This window comes from Myotis daubentonii, chromosome 21, assembly GCF_963259705.1.
Source record: "Myotis daubentonii chromosome 21, mMyoDau2.1, whole genome shotgun sequence".
NCBI lineage: Eukaryota > Metazoa > Chordata > Mammalia > Chiroptera > Vespertilionidae > Myotis > Myotis daubentonii.
The window spans coordinates 16,715,308-16,728,689 of record NC_081860.1 but is presented as its reverse complement, the minus strand read 5'-3'; the positions used below and the strand labels follow the sequence as shown (position 1 = coordinate 16,728,689).

The window sequence follows — 13,382 nt, the reverse complement described above, 5'->3', positions numbered from 1 at the left end:
CGGGTTCGATTCCCCGTCAGGGCACAGGCCCGAGTTGCGGGCTCGATTCCCAGTGTGGGGCGTGCAGGAGGCAGCCGATCCATGATTCTCTCTCATCATGGATGTTTCTCTCTCTCTCTTTCCCCCTCTCCCTTTCTCTCTGAAATCAATCCAAATATATTTTCTCAAAAAATCTGTGTTAAGAGCGCACAGGTTAAAGCCCCGCTGGTGTGGCTCGGTGGTTGAGTGTCAACCTACGAACCAGTCATGGTTCGATTCCCAGTCAGGGCCCATGCCCAGCTTGCAGACTCGATCCCCAGTGTGGGGCGTGCAGGAGGCAGCTGATTGATGATTCCTCTCATCATGGATGTTTCTCTCTCTCTCTCCCTCTCCCTTCCTCTCTGGGGGAAAAAAAAAGATAAAAAAATAAATACAGGCAGAGGATACAAATGCATTTCCTTTCGTCTCAGGAGCCCAACTCCGTGAGATGCGGAAATGTCTTGTGTTTTTTTTTTTAATGAAGGAGATAATCTGTTTTATCAAGAGCGACTCAGCCCTTTTTTGCAAACCGCCTTTCAGCTGCAAAAACAGGACCCCACTTACATCATGTTGGAAAGCAATCACCTCCGGGGTTCCAAGCAACACAGCGGTTTCTCACAGCTGAGCTCCCCCACGGCTCAGGAGGCCGGGTTTCAGATGGCCGGTTCCTGGCCTCCGCCTGACGAGCCTGCAAGCAGATTGCAGTTGCAAAGCATCCGACGGCTCCGCGAAGTGCTAAGTCCCGTCCTCCCTTGCCCCCCCGCACGCCATCACTCACGTCAGCCCCCGGGCTCTCCTGAGTGAGCCAGGCTGATGTTACCCAGAGGAAGCCTGAAACACAAGTGTTTTGTTGTTGTTTTTTTTTTTTTGCTTTTGTCTCCGGCAGCCTGAGAAGCTATCTCCGAGTCGTTGTTCTCGCTGCATCACTGTTGCGGGCTTAGAAAGGCCGGGGTCCAACGTCTGTCCTCAGTCAAAGTGTGGCAGACACGAGGCAGCGGGGAGCCCGGCCCCCCAAAAGGCCCGGGTTTGGAGCAACGCATTGAAGAATGCGATAGGCGTGTGTTGGCTGGTATTTGCAGAATGCAATAAAAAAATAAAATAAAAAAGGGCGGCGGTGTGGTGGTGAAGAACCGCCTCGACGGATCTAAAATGGCTCTATTTTCTGTATCACATTCTGACACCATTCCCAATTATCTGGTCCCTAGCCGGTGTGGCTCAGTGGGCGGAAGGGTTGCTGGTTCGATTCCCGGTCAGGGCACATGCCCGGGTTGCGGGATCGGTCCCTGGTAGGGGGTGTGCAGGAGGCAGCTGATGGATGTTTCACTTTCACGTGGATGTTTCTCTCTCCCTCTCTCTCTAAAAATCAATTAAAGAATCTTTTCCTTTAAAAAAAATATTTTTTATTGATTTCAGAGAGGAAAGGTGAGGGAGAAAGAGATAGAAACATCAGCGATGAGAATCATGGATCGGCTGCCTCTTGCATGCCCCATACTAGGGATGGAGCCCGCAACCCGGGCATGTGCCCTGACCTAGAATCGAACTGTGATCTCCTGGTTCATAGGTAGAGACTCAACCACTGAGCCACACTGGTTGGGCCAATTTAAAAATCTTAAAAAAATAAACATAAGTCCTAGCTGATTTGGCTCAGTGGATAGAGCGTTGGCCTACAGACTGAAGGGTCCCTGGTTCGATTCCGGTCAAGGGCACATGCTTGGGTGGCAGGCTCAATCTCCAGTAGGGGGCGCGCAGGAGGCAGCCAATCCATGATTCTCTCTCATCACTGATGTTTTTCTTTCTCTCTCTGAAATCAATAAAAAACATTTAAAGAAAAAATATTGATGAAGGAAGGTTAGAATTTTGTTTCCTTTCACGAAAGAGCTGGGAAATGTTAAACCGTTAAGGCCGACTAGAAATAACACACAATTCCAGGAAGTGTTAAAACCAGATTGAAGTTTTTTTGTTTTTTTTTTTAATTCAAACTGACCCAAAGCAAAACAAACTTACATTACAAAGGAAGAACAAAATACAGTATGAGAGAACACACTAGGAGTTATATGAAAGCTCAATTTGGGGGCAGAGGGCCTCATCCTGGTCATATCCTGGGCTGCTGAGCACTTGGGCAGGGCGGTTAGAATCCCCCGGGGTCACAGGCGTTCTCGTCGCTTAGCCTGACACAAGGCGCTCGCTCCCCCGTGTGCCACGTGGACTGTGGCCACGGCCACAGGACACTGGACTCTCTCGCGGAAACACGTCCCGAGCGTGACTGATAACGACTTAAAGAACAAAACGGTGACGTCGTCCCGACGCACAAGCGCAGATTATTTCTGTCATCAATAGTTTAGAAAGATGGGCATTAAATAATCTAAAAAAAAAACAAAACAAAAAAACCACTCTCGCTCTGCTGTACATTTACAAACACAAATATTTACATGGGGGGGGCGGGGGAGGGGGGAAACTCGGTTTCAAAAACAGAGGAGGTTGGCAGTTCATGGCTGATCATAATCTTTCAGGAGCTGGTTTCTTTGGTGTACTCGCCAGATAGGTTTTTTTTTTATAAAGGTTTACGCGGAGGCCTCAATCATAAATTTCAAAAGAAACGTCAAGGATCGTTGACAAATTTGATGCTATTCTGAACATCTCAGTCAAGATTCTGGGGAAAGCGATCGGTTGATTTTTTTTTTTTTTCTTTTTTCTTTCTGAAATGACTCGTTTCTCTCTCCTCGCCATGGGACCCCGGGATGCTTCTAGAACAATCCGATTCAAATGCGGACCTGCACATTCACCCCTCCATCCCACGGATTCCTGACCTCCAGACAGTTTTAGTTACTGTGAAATACGCTGATGTGATAGGGAGTCTGTTACCAAAAACAAACAAACAAACAAACAAAAAACCCCCACAAAAAAACATTCTTTTTAAGTGTCCGGAGAAATCAAACCTCAAACAATAAATAGTGGGGCTTAGACACGTCTTCATTAAATAGAAATTTCAATCGCGGAAGGAGCGCGCATAATTTTTTTTTCTCAAGTCGAAGCAGCGACACGGAGCGAAGAACTCGCCTCGGTCTTTCTACTTGGGACCCCCTGACTGGGACTCAGTGGCTTGCTTTGGGGAAACTCTGGGCTGGTTGGGGAAAGAGAATCATTTTAGACTAAACTGATTGAATTAACACACACGTAGGCGGACAGAGGGCCTGCGCGCCCTCCCCCGTCCTCGCCTCCCGGGGCCTGGATTTTACAGGGAGAAATAAGGTTCCATTCATTCCTGGCTGTGCCATGTCCCCGATGCCTGCGGGTGGCTCTTGGCTCCGGCTCGGCTCCCCATGTCCCGAGGGAAGTGAACTGGGACAGACCACACCTTTCGGGCCACCTGGCTGCAGTTACAGGCTTGGGGTGGTGACAAAACCGGCCACACGCTCACGGCTCCCCCATCGGCGACCCCCGAGGCACCCTTTTCCCGAAGGACAAGCCACAGGAGGCCCCCAATTCGCTGTGGCAACAGCTCCCCACTTGGGGACGTAGAAGCAGAGACTCGAACCAGGCCAGCCCTTCCCCGCGCCAACCTCTGATGAGAAACGCGTTAGGATGCGTGACTGGGCGTTGCCCAAAGCGCCAGGAACCATCCTGGGAAGTTGGAAGAGGCTTTTTGGAAACGAAATGACCCGTCAGGCGTGGCACCCACTTCCAAGGGCCTCATCCCGGGTCCCTGCGGCTTCTGGAAGCTTCTGCGTGGTTACGGACGCGCTATCACGCCTGCGTTTTCACGCTGCCAGCCCTATCAACCCAGGAAATAAGGTCCCCGCGGGTAAGGGCTCATCGGCACAGTAGGAGGTTCCCCAGATTCACCAATGCACGCCCATTAGAAATGTCACCCTTTCGAGGCCTGGCTTAACTGGGGAGGAAAAAAAAAAAACCCCAACACAGCACAGCAAAACGCCATGGAACCGCCTCGAACGATTCCACCATGAGAGCCACAGGGTTAAATGCTGTTTGGGGAATATTTTTTAGGGAAAAATGCTCTCCCACCCGGAGATGAAATTTTAGGCTCCATCCGCGTGGAGGAAAGGACGAAGCCCTGAATGGAAACTGTGACCCGGGGGACTGCGGCCCCGCAATTCACACAGAAGTGGCAGTGCCCGCGCTCACGGGCACGGCAAAGCCGGCGGCCGTGGCATGGGGAACATTAAGCGAGATAATGGCCCAAAGACACCCGAGAAAGTACTGTCCTGCACCGGAGGCGCTTTAGAAAAACAGAAGACAGGGGCTTTAGAAAGTGATTTTCTCTCCCGTTAGTTTTTTTTTTTTTTTAAAGCACTATTCCCACAGAGACTCGCGGGGGCCCCGTGTCTCTGGGTAGTGTCCTGCGATGGTTAAGAAAAGTAAGTTAAAAACAAGAGCACGCTGACCGGGAATAGAGAGGTACTGGGGTTAGGTCCCCCCCACCCCCCCAAAACCACCGAAAGCGACGGGAACTAGGAAAGGAGCCGTTTCAAACAGCCAGTCTGTATTCATTAAAAAAACGAACGCGGGGACAGGAGTACTTACAAAATTTTGGGGGGAGGAGGGGTGCATTTTCCAGTAGAACCCAGAACCCCGTCCTGGGTGGGACGAGGACTCCCAACGTTAACATGTGCTCTGCTGGTTGGCAACAGGCACAAGCCCATGAACCCATAACATTGGCAAAGGGCGGATTCTCCGCTCCAAGCCTGCTCGCGACGTGTGGGGGTGGGGGTGGGGGTGGGGGGTGGGGGAGAACCGCCACCACCCCACAAGCTTTTGTGAGTGCGGCATCGGAGAGAAAGCTTGGACCTCTCAAACCTGGACCAAGAAACCGAATTAAGACCGTCAAGCATGTGGTGTGTTTATAGATAGATATATATATAAAAAACCAACAACCCCTCCCGTACAACGAAAACCAACCGAACAAACGAAAAAATAAAAAAAAAAACAAACAGAAAGAATAAACATCTAAAAGTGTACACCTGCTTTCTGACTTCTCGGCGGATCAGAAATTGCATAGGATATACTTTGTGCAAGGCGAACGGCCTTAGGGGTATCTGGGACAGAGCGCCCGGCCCCGCGCCCGGGGGCCTGTGTCTGTCAGATGCCGTCGAATTTGTGTTTTAAGTAGTCTTTTATGACCTTGGCAATGGGGAGGTCGTCAAGTAGCTTTAGGTTCTGAAGGCCTATACACTGTCGGATTTTAATTCGGCACAGGTCCTGCAAGTTTCGGGGCTGCCCTAGAAAGACAGAGAAGAAGAAAACACGTTTACAAAGCAGAATATTTAAGGCGGGCTTTTTAGGTTCTGAGAATCACTGGGTGTTTTGGTTTGTTTTTTTTTTTAAAAAAATATGTTTTTATTTTATTTTTTAAACAGATATTTTTATTGATTTCAGAGAAGAAGGGCGAGGGAGAGTGAGAGAGAAACATCAATGAGAGAGAATCATGGATTGGCTGCCTCCTGCACGCCCCCTACTGGGGATCGAGCCCCCAACCCGGGCATGTGCCCTTGACTGGAATCGAACTTGGAACCCTTCAGTCCGCAGGCCGGCGCTCTATCCACTGAGCCACGCCAGCCAGGGCTTTTTATAGTCTAGATCAGCGGTTCTCAACCTGTGGGTCGCGACCCCTTTGGGGGTCGAACGACCCTTTCACAGGGGTCGCCTAAGACCATCGGAAAACACATAAATAATTACATATTGTTTTTGTGACTAACCACTATGCTTTCATTATGTTCAATTTGTAACCATGAAATTAGGGGTCCCCACAACATGAGGAACTGTATTAAAGGGTGGCGGCATGAGGAAGGTTGAGAACCACTGGTCTAGACAAACATCTTTTGTATTGGAAGTACGTTCTCTTCGCCTGCTTTCATAGTCAATGGTAACGCTGATGAGAGCTGGCACACGTAGAATGCTTACGCTGAGCCGTGGATTCTCACAAACCCCTGACACACAGGAACTCCTTTAATCCTTTTACGAGGGGAGGACTTTGATCATCAGCCCATTTCACAGACTCCGACTGTCTGAGGGATTAGGTAACGCCCTCCAAGTCTAGCCGGGAGCCCTGGTTCAGCGGTTTTCAAACTTCTCCGTCCCAAAGCCGCTTCCTACGTTCCCAGATGCTCAAGCTCCCAAAAGAACTTCTGTGTTTAGGGTAGGGCTGTATCGAGTGGTTAACATCCCTGTCTGAAGCTAAGAGACAACGTTTAGAAAGACTTCTTCGTTCTCTTAGAAGCAACGGCAAGAAACCCCATGACGTGCGAACAGAAACCGCGCGGCTGTGAAATGAGCAGGATGAAGCGAGGAGGATGGCACGCGTTCACGTCTTATCAACACCCGGGAGCGCCTGGCTGGATCCTCTCCGACGCGGCCGCATCCCACCCGCCGGGAAGCGGTCACGTCATCTGGTCTCTGGAAACGTCCCCTCACACGCAGGGGAGAAGGAATGTGAGCGAGGCAGCGCACGTCTCGGGGTGAGGATGAGCATCACTCTGACCTCAGATGCCCTGAGAGGGTCCGGGGAAGCCCAGCGGCCCCCAGGCCACACGGGGAGGACCACGGGGGGCCACATGGGGAGGACCATCGCGCTGCTTAGCACTTGAACCTGTGCTTGAATGGTACTCGTCTGTCAAGAGGGATCACCACTGTTGGAAATTAATTCTTTGTGAGGACAAAAGGCTCCTTAAAATTCAGGCCTCTGTTCCGGAAGGCCCACGGAAACACGTGTTTCCCAAGAGTTACTGAATACATACGTGTAAGGGCTTTTAAAAGAATCACAGCAGCCCGGCTGGCGTGGCTCAGTGGTCGAGCGTCGCCCTACGAACCAGGAGGTCACGGTTCGATTCCCGGTCAGGGCACAGGCCCGGGTTGTGGGCTCGATCCTCAATGTTGGGTGTGCAAGAGGCAGCCGATCCATGATTCTCTCTCATCATTGCTGTTTCTATCTCTCTCCCTCTCCCTCTCCTTTCCCCTCTCTGAAGTGAATAAAAACATATTTAAAAAAACAAATCACAGAAGTGACAGATTCCCTAGAAAGATTTATAAATTAGGAGCAGGAGCATCTACAGAGGTTTGCGCTGGATCTGTGTGGCTACGAGACACACAGACACAAGACACACACCCCCCCACGTGTCTCCCAGCAAACTCCCACCTTCCCCGCCTCCCACCCTCAGGGGCGAGGAGTGAGGTTCCCAGCAGACGCGCTCAGAGCTCGGCTGGCGCGTAACAAGGTTGTGAACAACCTACACCCCATGCCCACGAGGGCAGGACCGCTCTGGCTGCCCGTCAGCCCCGCGCCTGACACAGCCCTCCACCAACACCGGCCGGGGGAGCGAATGAGTGAATGAGTGCTCTGTAGGCGGGTCCCTAACGTAGAAACCGGCCAGCTCATGGCAAGACACGCCCCTGCCGAGAGCAAATCGTTTCCTAAGCGGTGCTGGGTGACTTGGCATCGCCATGCACAGGCTGCCATTAGCAAGAGGATAAGCGATCGCTGCCATTTTTCAATAAGTGCTTACGACACTTGACCCGCACGTGTACACCAGCACAGGAATCTTCCTTAAAAAAAAAAATACACACACACACACACACACACACACTTCAGAGAGGAAGGGAGAGGGAGAGGGAGAGAGAGAGAAACATTGATGTGAGAGCACAGCGGCGACCGGCTGTCCCCTGCACGCCCCCTGCTGGGGGATCAAGCCGGATCGCCCTGACTGGGAATCAAACCAGCAACCTTTCAGTGCAGGAACGTCGCTCAACTGCCGGCCAGGGCAGAATCTGAGTTTTTAAACCCTTCCTGACCCTGTGGGACCCGTTGCCTGCAGAAGGACCATTCACGATGGGGGGCACACCCCCCGTCGTGCTCCAAGCATCAGGCCTCCAGCCAGGTTCCCCGGGCTCGACTGCCCAGGTCTTGTGCCCGTCCCCCGGCGTCCTCACCTGGGCACTGAGGACACCGCCACCTGCACCACAGGCCCGACAGGCCGGACACGAGTTCACCCGGGGCAAGGGCTCAGAATAGCACCGGGCACACAGGAAGAGCTAGCCACGCCTTTAAGTACACAGACGCTCAAACAGTCCTATTCAGGGGCTCGTAAAAAACCACGTTTGCTTCTCCCGCCCAGGAGAGGAGGAGCCAGAAGGCCCTGTCCGCCCGGTGCTCAGAGGACAGTGCGGACCGTAAAGGTGCGGGCGATTCGTAACCCGTTGCTGGGAGCTGGTCCCGGGCCGACGGATGGAAAGCAGATTCCGGAAATCGCCGCATGGCTTGAGTCAGGGTGTGAGGAGAGAACGCTCCCTGTATACAAAGAGGTGCAGCCCTGGCCGGTGTGGCCCAGTGGATAGCGCGTCAGCCCGTGGACTAGAAGAGTCGCGGGTTCGATTCTGGTCAAGGGCACGTACCTAGGCTGCAGGCTCGATCCCCGGCCCGGGACCCTGGTCGGGGTGTGTGCAGGAGGCAGCCCATCGATGTGTCTCTCTCACATGGATGTTTCTCTCTGCCTCTCCCCCTCCCTTCCACTTTCCCTAAAAAAATCAATGGAAAAATATCCTCGGGTGAGGATTCACACAAAATAAAGAGCTGTGCAGCGATGAAAGGAGGTGTATCGTTATCCCACTGCTCCATCCACACAGGCACAGACGCTGACTCATCTCGCCCGGTACTAGCGCTGAGCGACAAGCAGGCGAAATAATAAATAGTAATAAGGGCTACTCATTGTAATTATTGTTATTGCTAAGATTAAGGAGCTGCCCCCCTGCCCCGCCCGAATAGAAATTTGGGAATAGAAAATTATGATTGAAAAAAAAAAGACTTATTTTTTTTAAAAAATTATTTTTTTAAATTGATTTCAGAGAGGAAGGGAGAGGGAAACATCAATGATGAGAGAGAATCATGGACCGGCTGCCTCCTGCACGCCCCCTAGGGGGGATGGAGCCCGCCACCCAGGGGTGGGCCCTGACCGGGAATTCGCACCGTGACCTCCTGGTTCATAGGTCGAGGCTCAACCATTGAGCCACACCAGCCGGGCAGGGCTTATTTTCTTGAAAGTATTTAGGGAGCACCTACTATGCGCTCCAAGACGCATTGCCCCAAAGATGAAAGGGGCGAGGAGCAGGCAGCGGCCGAGGAAAAGAGAGCTGAGGAGGAGAAAAGGGACGGAAGGAGAAACTCCACACACACGCACACACGCACACACGCACACGCACACACACACACGCACGCACACACACGTGCACACACGCTTTTACGAGGTGTCTTAGAAAAGGCTCCCTTCCCTGTTACATAACAGCGCGGGGCTGTAACAGCGGCCTGCCTGTCCCCGGGGGACAGCGCACAAAAGAACATAATTGACGGAATTATTGTAACACTCCGGGGCTGCGTCAAACTACAAGGTAGCCGAGCTCGTGAACTATAGTGGGATTACGCCACAGTTCAAAGGGGCTGTCGGCCTCTCCCCCGGGGAGGGAGCCCGTCATTAGCGGTCATGGGGCTGGTGCTGGTGCGAAGTAGGAAGTCGGCTTTTGAAGGGCCTGGTCTGGCACGAATTACAAAACCGGGGCGGCCGCGTCGTTTGGAAAATTAAACCTCCCCCAGCCTGCCTTTTGGCGCTGCCATTCGCGGATTCAAGATAGACCTCAAGTTACTGATCTGGACAAAATGTTCGTGGAAGTGGGCAGGGAGGGCCAAACCTTTGCACGTAACGTCACCCAAAGGGGCGAAATAAAAGCAAAATAGGGTTTTTTTTCCTTTGGGGAAGAGGCGGGGAGAGACGGAGATGGAGAGGAGGGTGTAGAAAACGAACAAGCAAACAACGAAAAAAAAAAAAAAGCCAGAAATAAACAAAGAGAAAGCCCCCGCCCCTCTGGGTGGCTAAGTACAATCTGACTGGTCCTTCAGGCACCCCTGCATCCCGCCGACATCCGCAACGGCCTCCCAGGACCTGTGTCTGTGCTTCAGCTCAGGGCCCCACTTTCACATCCTCCCCAACCCCACTGCGTCCCTCCTGCTCTCGCCTCCGGATTCCCTTCCCGGGGCCTGGGTCCGAGCTGGGTGAAACGAGACGTAAGGCTGTAAAACAAAGGCGGTGCCTGGCTGCCTGGACAGAGCCATGGCGCTGCCACCTAGGAGGCGGCTCTGGTTCAGCCCTCGGCGCGGCGAGACTCCCAAGGCACCACATCAGCCCCGACGACATGCGTCCACGGGTGACATTCTTTCCCACGGGGACGTGGGTTTGGGCTATATTTGCGTTTTTGCTTTTTAATCCTCAACCCAGGATATTTTTCCACGGTTTTTTTTTTTTTTTTTGGGGGGGGGGAGTGGATGGGAGGAAGGAGAGGGGAGAGAAGGGGGGAGAGAGAGCGGGAGAAGGAGATAGATAGAGAGAGAGAGAGAGAGAGAGAGAGAAAGAAATATTGATGTGAGAGAGACACACTGATTGGTTGCCTCCCATATGCGCCCAGACTGGGGCCGGGGATCGAGCCTGCAACCGAGGTGCATGCCCTTGACCAGAGTCCAACCAGGACCCTTCGGTCCACAGGCCAACACTCTAACCACTGAGCCAAACCGACCAGGGCTGACCTGTATTTTCCATCTGCACTAAGCCAACCAAAACCATACGCTGCTTCCTGGCAAACGGCAAGAAATCTCGAGAAGCTTACATTAAAAACAGAGAGTAATACAAATAGGGTGAAAACAGCCCAGGATAAGGCACTACTTTTACCCCAAAGAACCGTAAAATGGGGTGTGATCTGACGTAACACTGTGTGCTGCTGCTTTGTTTGTTTATTTCTAAAAGTGATTTTAGTCACTGAGGCAGACATGTAGATGTCTGGCAAAATCCCCAACAAGAAAAAAAAGTAAATAATTGAAAATAACCTCAGTTAAAATGAGCTACGCGAATCACTGCTCTGAAGAGTTACACTAGGTAACCCTGTTTTGACAAGTCATCCTGCAAGAAAATTCAAAGAAACTGACTAGAGGATCATTGGAAAATTAATAAAGAAAAACAAAACCAAATAAACAAATGAATAATCATTTGAAAGGAACATAGGAGTCAGGCCCCGGCCTTGGAAGCGATGTTTTAGGTGATCATCTGCCCGCATACCCATTGGGGACTGGACTCAGCTGAGATGAGCCTCAGCCTAAATTTCATTTTCTTAATATTTTTTTTTTAAAAAAGGAGTCATGATTAGTATTCCTACTTTTTTTTGGTGTGTGCCCTTGACTGGAATCGAACCCGGGACTCTCCAGTCCGCAGGCCGATGCTCTAGCCACTGAACCAAACCAGCTAGAGCTATTTCTACTTTTTAAAAGTCTGATCCCCCGCCCCTGCCCCTAAAGTTTAACTTCTGCAGCGACTGACATTTGAACAGAAACGTATTTCAGGTCGTGCGGTGCTTACAAAACAGGAAGCACGCGTAAACACCTGTGACTGATGTTCTAGAACAGCAGTTGCCAACCTTTTGGACCTCGAGGGCCACTGTTCTAGAAAGCGTAAGTGCTTGACAGATGAAGTCTCTAGCAAAACAGCTTACCCGGCTCCATCCCCATCTATTTCATCTTACAGCTATGAGCCATTTCATCCTAAAACACACACAAATCAAGCCCTGGCCAGTGTGGCTCAGCTGGTTGAGCATCATTCCAGGAACCGAGAGGTAGCTGGTTCGATTCCGGGTCAGGGCACGTGCCTGGGATGCGGGCTCCATCCCCAGTAGGGGGCGTGCAGGAGGCAGCCGATCCACGATTCTCATCATTGATGTTTCTCTCTCTCTCCCTCTTCCTTCCTCTCTGAAATCAATTTAAAAAATACATGTATTTTTTAAAAAAGAGTGGATTACAGCTGAGAGTGAGCTGTGGGGCACAGACCCGCTGAGGAGTGAGGGGAGCCCCCGGCCTGAAGCCCCCGGCCCCTCTGGCTGCCGCCACCATGACACACAGACCAGCCCCAGGCCAGGCTAACGTGAAACCTGACATTAACGGCCTTGTTACCTCAGTGCCTATTACCTAATACTTCATGTCTGGCTTCAATAAAAAATTACAAGACGTGCTAAAAGGCAAGAAAAAACACAGTCGGATGAGACGAAGCAAGCATCAGACCAGACTTCGATATGACACAGATGTTGTAAGGATCAGACAGGCAATTTAAAAGGTCTATGATTACCATGTTAAAACCAAGGGACACATTAGATGGGTAAATGTGACAGCTTGGCCCGGCTGGCGTGGCTCAGTGGTTGAGCGTCAATCTAGGAACCAGGAGGTCGCGGTTCCACTCCTGATCAAGGGCACATGCCTGGGATGCGGGCTCCATCCCTAGTAGGGGGCGTGCAGGAGGCAGCCGACCCATGATTCTCTCTTGTCCCTGATGTTCCCCTCTCTCTCCCTCTCCCTTCCTCTCTGAGATGAATAAAAATATATTTAAGAAAAGAAAAAAGGCAGATGGGCCTTCATGTCTGAAAAGCCGGCCACACGTCTGCTCGGCTGCCATCATTCTGAGATCCAATCGGCCAGCCCACACGCACCCGGGGCCAGCTCGGGGCGCGCTCCATTCCCGAGCAAGGGAGAACTCCAAGGCCAAGAAACATCCCTGTTGATTTTTCTATTTGCCCCGAATTTTAAAGGTGCATGTGAACCGTATTTATTTAATCCTCATTGGAGGATATTTTCCCATTGATTTTTAGAGAGTGGAAAGGGGGGAGAGGGGGGAGAGAGAGAGAAACAATAATGTGAGAGAGACACACCGCCAATTGGTTGCCTCCTGCATGCAACCTGACCAGGGGTCAAGCCTGCAACCGAGGTACGTGCCCTTGACCGGACTCGAACCCAGGATCCTTCAGTCCGTAGGGGATGCTCTACCCACTGAGCCAAACCGGCCGTGACTTATGTGAACGTCTTTTTAACTCAGCGTTCTTGCCCTCCAGCATCATTCTGAGAGCTGGGACCCGGGCAGCTCCGACCACGCCCCTGGCTGGGTCTCCGTGTGCAGACCACACAAGTCTACAGAGCCGATGAGAGGCGGCTGGGGGAGATGCGTCTGGAAGGGATTCCTGGTAGCAAGCCCTTGTCGTTCACCCGCCCACAACTAATGCAATGCTTTATTGAAAACACACACACACACACACACACACACAGCACTGCAAACGCACCAGACACTGTTTTCAGTGCATTATAAACATTAACTCATTTAACCCTCCCAGCGAGCCTATAGGACGTAAATACCCTAATTTTCAGATGCGGACACAGGCACAGAGCAGCCACGTCGCCTGCCCGAGGTCACGGCCAACACGTGGGAGAGTCAGCGGCGGGAGCTCACGGGGGCCCAGCTCCAGTCTGTGCTGTGAACCGCGGAGCCAAGTACTTAACGGAA

The 13,382-nt window shown here is 51.7% G+C and overlaps 1 protein-coding gene across 3 annotated transcripts in view; it reads right to left on the bottom strand.

Annotated features, from left to right (window-relative positions):
• Positions 1-1,953: 1,953 nt before the first annotated feature.
• The window catches only part of ASB7 (ankyrin repeat and SOCS box containing 7), a 31,932-nt gene continuing 20,503 nt past the window's right edge, over positions 1,954-13,382 (bottom strand). For all 3 annotated transcript variants that reach the window (XM_059678293.1, XM_059678295.1, XM_059678294.1), the window contains one exon: positions 1,954-5,255. In XM_059678293.1, coding sequence (XP_059534276.1) covers positions 5,116-5,255 — 140 coding nt within the window. In that variant the 3' untranslated portion in view covers positions 1,954-5,115. The remainder of the gene's footprint in view (positions 5,256-13,382) is intronic.